Below are 14,281 nucleotides of genomic sequence, written 5' to 3'. Positions count from 1 at the left end.
CATATTCCATATCACAATACTTTGGTTCTATTGAAGAATATACAGTAACATTATAAATATGTATTGGAGATTATATTAGAGTTGAGTGGGAATCATCAGACACAAAAAACCGCACAAACAAGTCAAAAGAATGGGAATCAATCATCATGCTCGTGCCATGGTATATGTAGAAAAACCTCTTAAAAATGGAAGAGAACAATCGCCGATCCAGTCCGCTCTATTTATCAGGTACAAACGCCGAAACTCGTCAAATCAATATATGCTGAAGGAAAGCAGAGAGATTTCTCTCAAGATACATGGGATGACGGATCAGAAAGGTCGCGCGACACCGCCCTTGCGATACTCAAAGCCAGGCGTAGATGCCACAATCTCATCCTCGCCATTGCCCATTGCAGCGCCTAGGAAGCCTGCTCCCCATATACCTGCCAATCCCCACATCCCCATTCTCCAACCTCGATAGAGGCCTTGGATGCCCTGACCGGGTCTTCGTCGCTTTTGGCTGGGTTGTGTGCCAACTATATGTGAGACCTCGTCCTCTGATTCTGTTGTTACGCCCTCTTCGTAGACGATACCCCACATGGTGCCGATGATGCCGCGATATGTTTTTGGTGTAGGCACGATTGTTTCGATTTCGGAGCTCTCGGAGTCGGTTTTGATCAAGGATTTCGAGGACTTTAAAGATTTGACACGGAGATGGCCACGCTGACGCAGAGCCGGTGATGTGAAAGTCGCGATCTGGGCTCGTCGCAAGACAGTCTCCAAAGGAAACCGGACGGCAAGCTCGAGCCCACTCGACACAAAGCTGAATAGACCCCAAGCAGAAGGATTAAGAACGGGGTCAATGGAGAAATAATTTTTGAGGAATAAAGGCGTGCCCATGGAAATAAGACTGGGTAGACTGGAGTGAAGGACAGTAATCGGAACGAGGTGAGTGGGTATCGTATAATTCGGGGTTGGAAGGAGTCGTAGCGCGCGGAATAATGATCGAGGGCCGTGTGTGAGCGGGGTTGCGATAAGAAACGTACGCGCGGTGTCGAGGGGTGCAAGGATGATAGACGACAGTGCAGAGGCAATGAATGTTATAATCAATGTAGCGCTCGGCGAAGATACCGTCAATATATCTTCAGTGAGTGATGACGCACTCCCGATCTCCGGMAAGCCGATAATAGCTGACAGAAGACTGCGAAGGAAAGTGTTGAGCGTAGGCAGGAGGAGCGAGTACATGAATGTGGCATTAGTACCCTTCCATACTGATGTCGGTCCGCTTGTTGTCCATAGGCGAGAGACGACTTCCATCAAGGAAGAGGGGTTCTTGATTTGTAGACAGTATTTGGGGATCGGAGGCTGCTGGATGTATCCAGCTCGGTCGGTTATTTGGGGGCGAGATTTACGGGACCTGGGAGTAGAAGGTGAGGGTGTTGTTGGAGCAGTGCTGGTGAAATAATGGCTCTCGTCGTCTGAGGATTGGGAATCCTGTAATCATTAGCAGTTGGCATGTTTGGCAGCGCAAGACGCATATACCTGATCGGAAGTGTCATCCCGAAAGTGCTGGCTCTGCCTTCGTTGAGCATCATGTATATTTTGAGTCTCCTCTTCGCCTGGCACGACATATATCTGAAGCAGCGTCTTCGCAACGTCGAACGGCTGTGCTAACAGAGCACTCGAGTATTTCCATACTGCCCGATCGAGCAGATCTCTGAACCACTCCGACACCGACGGCGACGCATCTAGATAATCGCTATAATCCAAATCCGACAGCAGATCTCTCGCCGAGCCGCCTATGATTGTCCTTGATGAGGCATGGGAGGTGATGTGAGCAGCTGAGGAAGCGTTGAGGCTCTCGCTGGGAGAAAGCCCAATAGGAGGGACGTAATACGGACGTAATGGGTTGCTTTCGCGCGAGGCCATGTTTGGGTTGGAAAGGAGTGAGACTCCGTTATAGTATTTGGGACATTCGATATGAACAAAATGTGCTCTGTTGTGATCAGTGAGCAATGGGCATGTGGGTTGGTAATGAGTAAGTTGTGAGATGATGATGAGGTTATGGAGATCGCGGAACGAGCTTAAGCTGACAGAAAATATTGCCGCTGCCGCCTTTATTTTTCCCGTCTCCACAAGGTAATTATGCCCGAGCCCATCTAGCTCGGACATTGAAATGAAAAACACCCTTCGTTTTGTGCCACTTTTAATCCTTTGTTTCCCTCTCGACTGAGTATATTATCTCTGTCGTACAATCAATACAACATGACCCTCTGGAAGGAAGCTGCCCATCAGCTCCGGCGAGCCGCATCAAGGACAGTCTCAGTCGACCGTCGGCATATCAGCGGACTTAGTGGCGCACGAAAGCAGCTCTTCCAATCGAACAAAATAAGCCAGGCTGTGCGACGAGATTTATACGTGCGAGGCATTGCGCAGTCAAGGCGACAGTTTTCTGTCACGTCGGCTGCCGCTCATGGCCATATCACTCCGCCTAAGCCGGGCGAAGAGTGAGTCAATCGCCAACAACCGGTTGAAGAAATACTGACTTTGGTAGGATAAATGTGTCGTTTATCGACAAGGATGGAGAAAGATACGACTTTCAAGTTTCCGAAGGTGATAATCTGCTGGACATTGCGCAGGCAAATGACCTGGAAATGGAGGGTGGGTGCCCTGCGTCACCTGCTAATTTACCAATTGAATTCAACTGACTATGTTATAGGAGCTTGCGGGGGTTCTTGCGCATGCTCAACTTGCCATGTAATCGTCGAAGACGCAGAGCTATATGACCGAATTCCCGAGCCCGACGACGACGAAAATGATATGCTGGATCTCGCCTTTGGGCTTACAGAGACATCCCGATTGGGATGTCAGGTGAAGATGAAGAAAGATTTGGACGGATTAGTGGTGCGATTGCCCGCAATGACGAGAAACTTGCAAGCAAGCGACTTCAAATAGGACATCTATATTGGTTGCCTTCTTTCGACTTTCACATTCAGCTCTCTACTCAACGCTACGACGTGATTATGGATCCGCTCGGCGAGCCGCCAGCTTGTATTTGTAGATAGATATATAATCAATCCTTGGTATGTAACAACACAAAAAACTTTTACGAAACCAAAACGCCAGGATATGCAATAGCGATCGAGGTATCGTGTCTCATGGCTCAAGCCTCCTCAATATTCAATGCCTTGCCCTTCTTCCCATTAATCAATTCCAAGAAACTCTGCTTGCTAACCTCATTCGCTGCCTTTTTCCTCTCCTCAATTCCAATCGTGCCCTTCTTTTGTTCTGCGCGCGCCGCTTCTTCACCACGAACTTGAGCCGCACGAACCGCATTGAACAGTTTGACAACACCGCGTTGCGCAATCTTGCGCAACCTTTTTTCCTCCTCGGCTGTTTCGCCGGCTTCTCCGCGTTCAATACCTAGGACGTCCCGGACTCGGCCTCTTTCCTGCTCTTCCTTCTTTTCGGCGCGGAGCTTGGAGCGTGCGCGCTGTTCAAGACGTTCATTGGCGAGCTCGGATGATGCTTGGGCAGCGGCTTTGCTTCGCGACAGGACTGGGTCTGCGCGGGCGGATGTAGGTAGTTTTGTGGACAGAATTTTGGATATAGATGTAGAAAATGCGGTAGGATCGTGACGTTTCGTAACTGTCTTAAGACGGATGCCGCCTTCTTCGTCGTCATCGTCGGCCATGGAGTCATTGTCCTCGCGGGCTTCTCTGTCGTCTTCTTCGTCCTCGTCTCCACTCGATGCATTTACATCCGGTTCATCGTCCTCGACATCGTCGTCTTCCTCGACAATTTCTTCCTTATTGTTTGATTTCTTCGGTGCCGCAGACAAAGAGGTATTTTCCTGAGTGGCCTTGGGTTTTGAGACTTGGCCCTCCTCGTCCGAATCGAGTAAGTTTACAGGAGCAAAAGTCGACGCATCATTGTCGCTCTCGTCCTCGTCCTCGGTGCTGCTGTGGTATTCGGTCTGTTTTCTGAATTTCTTTTTCGGCTGGATCCTGCCGGCCATTCCGTCCTGGACCTTTCTCTTTTTAGAAGCTGCTGTGATCGCCATTGTGTCGGTATTGAGGGTATTGACTGTTGCGAGATGAGCGGAAGAAGCTCTATTTTTTTTCACGATCGATATGGTAGGCGGGAGACCAGCTCGCTCCGATTGGTGGAGACCCTCCGCAGTCTGGACTTGCCACAATTAGTTCATCCCACTCTCGACAACCTCGACATTCTGAATTGCGCATTCTACTCTGCGCAGTCTATCTTGACATCTGACAAAATACACTAAATAGATATGGTCCTTCAAGATCTAGGGCGGCGCATCAACGCCGCCGTGAATGACCTCACGAGGTCAAGCACACTCGACGAGAAGGTATGGTTGACAGTGTCATATTGGTTGTCTCAACTAACGGTCTATTCGTAGGCATTCGATGACATGCTGAAAGAAATCTGCTCTGCTCTTCTATCCGCCGACGTCAACGTCCGCCTCGTCCAAAACCTACGCAAATCCATCAAACACAGCGTCAACTTCTCCTCCCTCCCCTCAGCCGTCAATAAGAAACGCCTTATCCAAAAAGCCGTCTTTGATGAGCTAGTTGCGCTCGTCAACCCCCATGCGGATCCCTTTAAGCCCAAAAAGGGAAGAGTCAATGTGATCATGTTTGTGGGTTTACAAGGTGCCGGAAAGACGACAACATGTACCAAATTGGCGAGACATTATCAGATGCGCGGATTCAAGACGGCGCTTGTCTGCGCGGATACATTCCGTGCTGGTGCTTTTGATCAGTTGAAGCAGAATGCTATCAAGGCGAAGATTCCATACTACGGCAGTTTGACTCAAACGGATCCCGTCGTTGTGGCGGCGGAGGGKGTGGCACAGTTCAAGAAGGAGCGATTCGATATTATCATTGTCGACACGAGTGGTCGTCACAAACAGGAAGAGGATCTATTCGAGGAAATGACTCAGATCCAAAATGCGGTGCGACCAGATCAAACTATCTTGGTGCTTGATAGTACCATCGGCCAAGCCGCCGAAGCGCAATCTTCAGCCTTCAAGGCAACGGCAGATTTCGGTGCGATCATCATCACCAAAACCGACGGCCATGCTGCCGGAGGTGGTGCTATCTCTGCAGTCGCCGCTACACATACCCCAATTATTTTCTTGGGTACTGGAGAACACATGATGGACCTGGAACGATTCGAACCAAAGGCTTTTGTCCAGAAGTTACTCGGAATGGGAGACATGGCTGGATTAGTCGAGCATGTAMAAGCCATAACCAAGGACTCCGCTGGCGCAAAGGAGACGTACAAACACATCTCCGAGGGCATCTACACAATCCGCGATTTCCGTGAAAACATCACCTCGATAATGAAAATGGGTCCCCTGTCAAAAATATCAGGCATGATCCCCGGCTTGTCGAATATCACTGCCGGTCTTGACGATGAAGATGGTACAATGAAACTGCGCCGCATGATTTATCTTTTCGACAGCATGACGACCGCCGAACTCGACAGCGACGGCAAACTTTTCGTCGAACAGCCCAGTCGAATTGTGCGCGTTGCCTGCGGCAGCGGCACCACAGTCCGCGAAGTCGAAGATTTGCTGTCACAACACCGCATGATGGCCGGCATGGCCAAACGCGTCGGCGGGCAACGCAAACAAATGCAGCGTGCACAAAACATGCTCAAGGGCGGAAACAAAGAGCAGCAAATGGCCGCTATGCAGAAACGGATGCAGTCCATGGGCGGCGCTGGTGGTGCGGGCGGTATGCCTGGTATGGGTGATATGGCGAAGATGATGCAGATGTTGCAAGGGGGACAAGGAGGGGCTGGTGGTGCAGGAGGTGCAGGCGGAATGCCGAATTTTGGAGGCATGGACTTGCAGAGTATGATGAGTCAGATGAGCGGGTTAATGGGAGGTGGTGGTATGGGCGGAATGGGTGGAGGTGGTGGTAGGGGACGGGGGCGGTGATCTATCTTATTGCTTCAACTTACTACCAAAGTTACTTCGTACCTGTTTATGTGGCATGATGCATGAAGAGACCTGGAGTCTGGCGTTCGAATGAAATTATAGCCTGTACCAAGTCATTGAAGAACATATTACTCATTGACGTCAATCACTTTATCCAATGCAATACCCGAATAACCCTAGAAACCAAAGAACTCTATCTAGTCAACCCTCATCTCTTTCCTCTCCTAATTCAAAACTGGGGTAATCCTCTCCTTCAAGCTATCCCAGACGATCCTCGCCTTCTCTTCAACAAAACCGATCTGCTCTTGTAAACCCCAACCACGCAAAGGTGCCTCATCAAAAAGGACCTTCCCAGGCGGTAATCGCGCCTTTGCACCAGTCCCAATCTCGTCAGGCAGCAAGGGGATGGAGAGTTGATACTTCCACACTACCTTATCATCAACATGCAGAGAATACGTAAGTACCGAGTGTGGTCCTTCAAGATTATCAAGCATGACGTCAGATGCGCCGCCCGTACCATCGTACAGATCAATATCGATCTGTCCGAATTTCACATTTCCGTCGGGGACGTATTTGACCATTATATCCTCGCTGTCGGTTTGGCGGTATGATCGGATGGGGAGATAGAACATGTTCAAGGGGCCGACGCTGAATTCGTGGATTCCATATGCATCTGCTGTATCTGATGCCAGCTCGTTTGATGTTAATTCGTAGCTTGGGTCTGGAAAACGAGTTGCGCCGAATTCGTGCCGGTCACCACTTAGTAGCACAATGCGAACGCCGAGTTCGCGCTCAGCGCGCCATAGTGCTTCGAGAACGAGGCGGCGCTCGTCCAGGAAGCCGCCCCATGTATCCTGTGTACCGACTCGCCAGTTTTTGGTAAATGGCACGCTAGACGCGATGATTTTCCATTTTACTTCTGCGGGTTCGGGGCGAGAGATGAATGCTAACAAAGAGTTGAGTTGTGCATACCCTAGGATTGTGGAGTTGGGGAGATTTGGAGTTGTGCGGTATGTGCGTGTGTCGAGCATGAAGATAGATGCGGGCCCTTGTATGAAGGAGAAGTATGTCGTGTTTTCAGGGACGGCATATGGCAGTGGGGGGATGGGCGGGTTTACGCTGACATGATACAGATTGAAAGGGTCAGCGGCCTCTGGGTAAGGATGTGTCATGTTGCCCTTGTCCCAGTCGTTTGCGATTTCATGGTCGTCCATGGTATGGAGCCAGGGCAGATCAATGGGACGTTCATCAGCGGGTTCGTGCCAGCTTGGGGAGGAGTATACACGTCTGTATTCAGCTCGATATTCCTCCAAGGAAGAGCCATGTCTAAGCGGCACGTCAATATAGATAAAGTCTCCGAGAAAGAGCATGAATGACGGCCGGTGCAGCGAGGGTAATTTCTTGATTGCGTGCGATATTTGCTCAAGACCCAATATGCGGAGAGGGTGTGAGAAAGCGCTGTAAGGGAAATTCGGCTTGATACAGCTCGAAGTCAAAAAAGAGAGTCTGTTTGCTGACTGTGTTCCAGACTGTGGAGCAGTGATAAAAGTGCCCGTCTGATTGTTTGACAAGGTGTAACGGTATTGTGTTGATGGTTTGAGGTTTTTGATCGTCACTGGAAAGGTGAAATCTTTCGCGGCATTGAGTTGGTATATTTTGCCTTCTTCAGTCCAGTAATCCGAGTCGGAGTGTGTGGCTTCTTGATATTTGATTGTCACGGGGAAGTTGGAGACGTGTGGTTCTCTGACCAGTAAATTCGCCGTCGTCGGAGAGACGTAGCCGATTCGAGAAAATGCAAGCTCATCCGTAGGATACAAAACTCGGCCACGGTAAAGAAAGTCAAGCGTAAAGCCTGTCAAAGCCAGGTTTATCAAGATGTTGAGCGCTGTCGCAAACACATTTTTTTTCGATGGCACGCCTATCAGATGTGCTGAAAGGGAGCCACTGTCTGAACCATTTTGCTTGCGCGGCTTTGTGCGAGACTTTTCGGCTGGTAAAAAGTCAGTTATAGTTCGTGATAGCGAACACGAGCTACTCACTTGTTGTTGCTTCCACAGGCTCTTCATTAGCCGGCCCCAGTAACAAAACCGTTGACGATAGATATATTCCGGAACATGCCAGAATCACAGGAGGAAATGGATGGCCTGGAATCTATACATATAATCTTAGCATTTCTTCTAGACTTGGAAAGATAGGACGCACCCATCGAAGGAAAATGAAGCTCGCGACTCGGATCAGCGCGGAGCTGAGAGCCGTTGCGATGGTGAGCCAGTTGCTCATTGCGACAGAATTGGTATCATAAAATTAATTTAGAATAGCTAACATAAGAAGGATGAGAGTAATTCTGCCAGCAGAATCTGTGATGTGTTGAACAGTGATTGAGGTTGAAGGGGTGTAGTCGCCGAGATTAATGTCGGGCCAACGATGACGTCAGCATCAGACCATTTATCAACCACCCATTGACTCCATATCCATTTCTTCTCATTATTGACGGCGAATTGACGAGGATGAGTGTCTACCACTATCCGGATGTCTCTTTTGGTGATTTATGAAGACCATCATGGAGCCGACTACGAGGTGTTGACTAGTTAGTAAAAACTGCGGAAAATTCGTGAACTCGTTCATAATGTCATTGATCACTGCTGTCTGTTCTGGTTCTGGATATTACTCAAGAACCCCATTAATCCTTCTCTCAGCGCACCCATTCCGGCGACCATCTGCGCCGTTGACAATACCTGTGCCATCCCCATACTGAGTGACATCTCAGCAGCCCATTGCCAGGGTTGCTCCAACCCTCCCGGCAACGCATTGAAATACTCCCAGCCCATGACGCCCCCAAAATCAGGAAACTGCAACGTTAAAAATGCAATCACAGGCCCAATGTCCTCTGAAGCGACATATCCCTGGCTCCCGTTTCCGGGATTCGTCAACAGTCCCAAAAGGACTTTGCTGGGTGGCCATCCGCGAGAAATGATAGTGGCATATATCCGCGGGTCCCCAGCCTGGCCCCATCCATTGTAAAACTGCGCATTATACCAGCTAATCTTAGACCCTCTGCTGCGCTCTAATTCCCGATAACTAAAACCGGACAGATTCCCCAGATCCACCAGAGCAGCCGCAACGGGCGCCAAAGTGATGATGAACGCATCGCCCAAATCAGCCTTGAGCCGATCAATCAATCTAACGATCCCCCGCAGTGACATGGCCTCTTCAACATCCAAATCCAATCCATCAAGGCCATATCTTCGCACAATCGCTAGCAACGGCGCGTAATACGCCTCAAACTCCTCCTGCAGACCATCCAGCCGCTGGAAGCTACCCTGTGCAGCACCACCTAGCATCCCCATCACTTTAATTCCAGTCCGCTGAATTTGAGGCACTTCCTCCCACAGCGAACTATATATGGGGCTGTCCGGAGGGTCATCATTGAGGGTGATGTTGCCCGGCCGGCTGTTGATGTGGAAGGCAGCTAATATGATATGTGTTGCGCCTGTGTAATTCTCTACCAAAGGTAACATGGGCACATAGCCGCGTTCACGAGGCACTATTGTCTGATGATAAAGCACTATGCGGCGCTGCTGGCTGGGCAATCCAGCGCGAGGCAGAGGCGGCATTTGGGATGCCGTTACACAAATGACTCGCTAGTTACTTGGGTACCTGAGGCTGGCTTCAAAAGAGCGAGGGCGAATCAACAAAGACAGTAAGACAGTGATTTCAATTCATATGGTCGCAAACTACTTGGTACCCCTCTTGCCAGTCACTGGCCAGCCTGCAGTTGTATTATATACATCGCACAAGTAGTGCGCTGGAAGTTAACGAGCTGAACTTTGATCTTTCGATGACTAAGCATCATGTCTTGGCAGTGCAAACCACAATATCTAATTAGGGTTCATATTAGGGTAAGTTATGTAGGTGCCCTAATTTATGTTACATATTACCTCTTTGGTCTTGCGCCTTCCATCATCGTCCGCCACTTTCGCTACTAGCCTGAGACATACCTGTCCCGAGTCTTCGTTCCACTATGAAGTGTTAGCATTCAGTGTGACACAGTAGCTGAACTGGGCGACTTACAGTGGCGGTATCTAGATCGTACCGTGAAGATGGTGGAATCACGCCTGTCTCATCCCTGCCCTCTTCCTCTGCTCTAATAAATAAAGCGGTAGCAATAACGTTGCCACGTAGATGTTTGAGAAAGGACAAATTGGTAGCCTTTTCGGCCATGTCTATCCAGGCAAGTCGCACGCTTCGATCGCGGCATGACGCAGATAGATTCGTAGCGGCTGTGAGGAAGATTCCCCACGAAAAAGTATTCTCTAAAGAGATCAAGGAGCCATCGGGAATTGATTGGTCATCAAGCTCAGCACTTAGGTGAGCTCGGAACTTGGCTGTGAGCTCAGCGCAGTCGGGCGCCATGACGTCCCAGAGGTTCCCCGTGTAATCGATCTCACATGAGACGATAACATGCGCCAGCTTGGTAAGAAGGAGCTGCCGCTCAAAGTAGTGAAGGATGTTGCTTTTATGTCCCATTTTCAGCTGCGTTTCGTATGACTTTACCCACTCCCGCAGCTGGATCTGGAGTTTTTTCTGTTGCTGTAAGAGTTCCGGGTGGCTATCGACCGGAATGCCCATTTGTCGATGCGCTCGAGCACGTGTATGCCAAATGAGGATAGCAGCCAGCAGATTGAGAAATTGAAATGAGAATGTCTTGATACTAGCATCGCCGTCCGGCGGCGGCGGCACATTCAGGTCAGTGCTTGGAATCATCAACATGGCCTTCGCGCCGTCCGCATGCGCGTATGGAGCGAGGTAGAACGCCTTTGCACAAATAGCGGCGCATCGGGCCAAGAAAAGCTCGGCTTCGATGATACCTTGGTCATCAATGGAGCCCGCTAGGGATGACTTTGATGCACTTCCACTGGTGGTTACAGTATGCAGCATCTTATCCCTGAGGAGAAGAATGCCGGTACTTGTCAGCGCGTCAGCGGCTCGATTGTTACCGTGGAAGATCTCAAATACAACAAAAAGGACAGTTATGATAAGTATAGTCCGACGAACACCCGCATCGTCCGGTTTGGAGCTGGCGATATATCTGCGGAAAGTGCTGATGGCTTTGTTATAGTACATGACAGCGGTGTTATAATGTGTCATCTCGTCCTGATTGGGCGGATTCGGATTACGGAAGATAGGTCTGTTTGAATGCATGCGCGTGCGTGCAAGGGCCCCGATTGCGATCACGGCATATGTGACGCTGTCATCGCTATGACTGGCCCGGAGCACGGTGTGGAGCCAGAAGTCGGTCATGTCGAGATCTTGATCCATGAGGGCCAATTGCGCGCGGAAACATTCGAGGTACATGCCTCCGCCTGGCTGCAGATTGCACCGGGATAGAATCGATGAAGACGGTAGCATGTCTATCCTGGATGCTGTGGCAGGGAGTAACTGCCGCATGCTTGCACGCTTTTGATTCCGACCATTGCGAGCAGCCTGCATGGATTTGGGCGGCAGATAGCAGCAGTCGAGTCCCAAGCGCTGACAGCGAGCGCACGCTGGTCGCTGCTCAGGACATTTCATTCTAACTCCTTTACACTGAATACAGCCTTACGCGCATGTTAGTGGATCAGTGGCCGTCGTACGGCGGACAAATTGGACTTACCGGTTTGGACCTTGGGCTTGTACGCCCTTCGGCGCGGCAGTTGGGGCTTAGTCATATTGGGTTGCCTAGGTTCTTGGATGATTTCGGATATCCAACAGTGATAGTCGTTGTTCATAAGGTCGGAATTCTGAAGTACGGCTGAAAATGAAGTACTAATCGACACCGTAAGGTCCGCCCAATCGGATCGTGACCGAAGACATCGCCATCCGGGGCTGAGAAAGGCTTGGCTTCACTTTATCTTGATGCGTAGGCACAGCTTCAGCCTTAACTTAAGCAATTTTCGCATGAAAGAATAATTGCATTGTTCCCAGGAATGAAGTTTCACGAATGCTGCTGACTGGTCTTGTGTACTGTTCCTGTATCCCAATTTCCAGATTTTGAATTACCAGTGCTGAGAGCATTTGCTGAGGAAGGAAGTTTTAGTAGGAGGTAAGATTTTAGCTTGTCCGACTAAATTTCGTATCCCCGGCAGGAGACACTACCTTTTTTCGCCTAAAAGGAACATGAGATTACCTCCAGCCCTCCTTTCTAATGATAACAGCTCCATGAAATCCCTATACGAAGCAACCGGATCAAAGCAATTTGAAATCACACAGAGCTATATTCATATCATTACAAACCTGCAATAAAGGCGGATACAACTAACAATCCAGCACAAAGGTTGTACTACTATGACAACGGCATACGCTTGCAAATAATCATAATGGCGTTCACGCCATCGGATACCTATTTGTAGCCTTCGCCCCAAAAGGGAAATAAATGCGATAGTCTATGAACCGGATGGGTCCCATTGGTGCACCCATACGGTGATCAGATTACAACTCGCACCATCCAATAATAAGACTTGTAAGAAAGTCATATCTAGAAGCAAAGTCCATTTATTCCAAGAGTCATGAACTGCCCCCTTGCCTAAATCACTGTCTAGAACTGCTTAATACATGAGCATAGACATTCTCACTCGTCAGACCGTATGGCAGCTATTTATAGTTTAAATCAAAAAGTGGCGCATCTTCAGCTATGATATTAGAGATTGATGGGATCTAGCGAGGCGTTCGGTCTCAATTCCTTTATATATTGGATATCACTGCGCATGATCATTTCACCTATCACTCAAGTACCTGTCCAAAATCAACACTGCTCTTTCCCAGCGCCTTGATACCATACTCCAAAATGGGGTTCCGTATAATCGTCGCCGGCGGTGGTCTAGTTGGTCTAACCACAGCTCACATTCTCTCCAAGGCCGGTATTGACTATGTGATCCTAGAGCAGCACGACAACGTCACGCCTTACTTGGGTTCGCTGCTATCAATAATGCCTTCTACACTGCGAGTGATAGACCAGCTTGGGTTATTAGACACTTTCAAAGAGTACTGCGACGTTGTACATCGGCTACATTTCTTTACGGCAGATACAGTTAAAACAATTCGAGATGAGACTGCGTTTTTTGAGTTAGTGCAGGCTGAGTAGGTGTTCTATTTTTATTCTTTTTGTTTTTTCATCAGTGCTGATTGCGGTAGTTGCGGCCATCCTGTAGTGATGGGACATCGTGCCGATATTGCGAAAGCTCTTTACGATTCCCTGCCCGAAGACGCGAGAAGTCGTATACTATTACAAAAACGTGTCACGGATATCAAGGTGCTTCCTGACGGTGTCGAAGTCACATGTCAGGATGGCCATGTGGAAAGAGGATCTATAGTGCTGGGCACCGACGGAGTCAGGAGCAGAGTCAGACAGATTATGACAATGCTTGATAAAGGTGAAACAACAACCGAAAAGGAGAAGAACCCGTACATCGCTTCACACAGAAACTTTTTCGGGGATGTACCCAAACTCCCGGGCGTCGAAGCGGGCTTGAATTACGAAGGACTCAGCGATAAAGTTTCCACACAACTTCTAGTGGGAAGTAAAAGGATGTGGTTCAATGTATATGAACAGCTCGATACACCAAGCTCTGACCACGTTCGATATACCGAAAAGGATCAACAGGAATTATTGGACAAATGGGGCCATTTGTTCGTGGCTCCGGGCTACCGACTTCGTGACATTTACGAGCACAGGATGAAGGACACCGGGTTGATCAATTTGGAAGAAGGATTGGTGGATAAATGGTACTCGGATCGCATTGTGTTAGCTGGCGATGCTATCCGCAAAGTCACCCCTAATGCCGGCTGGGGTTACAATAGCGGGTTCATTGACGTGGTTGTCCTCGTGAATCATCTGCGCCAACTCCTCAAATCTGACCCTTCGCCGACGACCGAAGCTCTGAACAAAATCTTTAAGCAGTACCACGCGGACAGAGCCGATTTTACACAGAAGACATACAAGGTATCTGCGAGGCGTATTCGTGCTGTCGTTTGGCCGGGATGGTTACAAAGGATGATTGCGCTCTGGATTATGCCGTATGTCAGTCTTGGACAGGTCGATTGGGTATTGCAATCAAGGGCTCTGCACCGTGATACGCCTGTACTCGACTGGGTGGAGGAGAAAAATTTACCTACTCATCGCATCAAGTATAAGCAATATCCTCAAGCGGACAAGTAGATACCAACTCATGGCAGGGTCAGTGTCCCATTGCTATAATTATGTATTTATTAGTTCAACAAATCATGTAAATGTACTGTTCGATGTTTTGAAATGAAGAAGTAATTGCTGTTCAGATCCTTAGGGTTAGGCTATGC

At 49.1% G+C, this 14,281-nt stretch overlaps 7 protein-coding genes across 7 annotated transcripts; 3 read left to right on the top strand and 4 right to left on the bottom strand.

Moving 5' to 3' along the window:
- Positions 1 to 309: 309 nt before the first annotated feature.
- Positions 310 to 1,908, bottom strand: BHQ10_007680 (uncharacterized protein; the record flags this gene model as incomplete). Its single annotated transcript, XM_040880402.1, has 2 exons — positions 310 to 1,473; positions 1,522 to 1,908. 2 exons carry the CDS (start codon positions 1,906 to 1,908, stop codon positions 310 to 312), a joined length of 1,551 nt encoding a protein of 516 aa, XP_040736183.1.
- A 336-nt stretch (positions 1,909 to 2,244) lies between these two features.
- Positions 2,245 to 2,934, top strand: BHQ10_007679 (uncharacterized protein; the record flags this gene model as incomplete). The annotated part of the gene is made up of 3 exons (XM_040880400.1): positions 2,245 to 2,486; positions 2,534 to 2,640; positions 2,699 to 2,934. 3 exons carry the CDS (start codon positions 2,245 to 2,247, stop codon positions 2,932 to 2,934), a joined length of 585 nt encoding a protein of 194 aa, XP_040736182.1.
- Positions 2,935 to 3,142: 208 nt separating this feature from the next.
- On the bottom strand, positions 3,143 to 4,042 carry BHQ10_007678 (uncharacterized protein; the record flags this gene model as incomplete). The annotated part of the gene is made up of 1 exon (XM_040880399.1): positions 3,143 to 4,042. The coding sequence occupies one exon, from the start codon at positions 4,040 to 4,042 to the stop codon at positions 3,143 to 3,145; it is 900 nt and encodes a 299-aa protein (XP_040736181.1).
- Positions 4,043 to 4,273: 231 nt separating this feature from the next.
- Positions 4,274 to 5,950, top strand: BHQ10_007677 (uncharacterized protein; the record flags this gene model as incomplete). The annotated part of the gene is made up of 2 exons (XM_040880398.1): positions 4,274 to 4,351; positions 4,403 to 5,950. 2 exons carry the CDS (start codon positions 4,274 to 4,276, stop codon positions 5,948 to 5,950), a joined length of 1,626 nt encoding a protein of 541 aa, XP_040736180.1.
- Positions 5,951 to 6,174: 224 nt separating this feature from the next.
- Positions 6,175 to 8,230, bottom strand: BHQ10_007676 (uncharacterized protein; the record flags this gene model as incomplete). Its single annotated transcript, XM_040880397.1, has 3 exons — positions 6,175 to 7,940; positions 7,990 to 8,101; positions 8,153 to 8,230. 3 exons carry the CDS (start codon positions 8,228 to 8,230, stop codon positions 6,175 to 6,177), a joined length of 1,956 nt encoding a protein of 651 aa, XP_040736179.1.
- A 356-nt stretch (positions 8,231 to 8,586) lies between these two features.
- Positions 8,587 to 11,658, bottom strand: BHQ10_007675 (uncharacterized protein; the record flags this gene model as incomplete). The annotated part of the gene is made up of 4 exons (XM_040880396.1): positions 8,587 to 9,501; positions 9,949 to 9,969; positions 10,022 to 11,547; positions 11,604 to 11,658. 4 exons carry the CDS (start codon positions 11,656 to 11,658, stop codon positions 8,587 to 8,589), a joined length of 2,517 nt encoding a protein of 838 aa, XP_040736178.1.
- Positions 11,659 to 12,773: 1,115 nt separating this feature from the next.
- BHQ10_007674 (uncharacterized protein) lies at positions 12,774 to 14,144 on the top strand (the record flags this gene model as incomplete). The annotated part of the gene is made up of 2 exons (XM_040880395.1): positions 12,774 to 13,066; positions 13,121 to 14,144. 2 exons carry the CDS (start codon positions 12,774 to 12,776, stop codon positions 14,142 to 14,144), a joined length of 1,317 nt encoding a protein of 438 aa, XP_040736177.1.
- Positions 14,145 to 14,281: the final 137 nt, after the last annotated feature.

This window comes from Talaromyces amestolkiae (assembly GCF_001896365.1).
Source record: "Talaromyces amestolkiae strain CIB chromosome Unknown scaffold16.1, whole genome shotgun sequence".
Taxonomy (NCBI): domain Eukaryota; kingdom Fungi; phylum Ascomycota; class Eurotiomycetes; order Eurotiales; family Trichocomaceae; genus Talaromyces; species Talaromyces amestolkiae.
The sequence above is the reverse complement of the archived record's forward strand: the minus strand, read 5'-3'. Positions and strand labels throughout refer to the sequence as shown.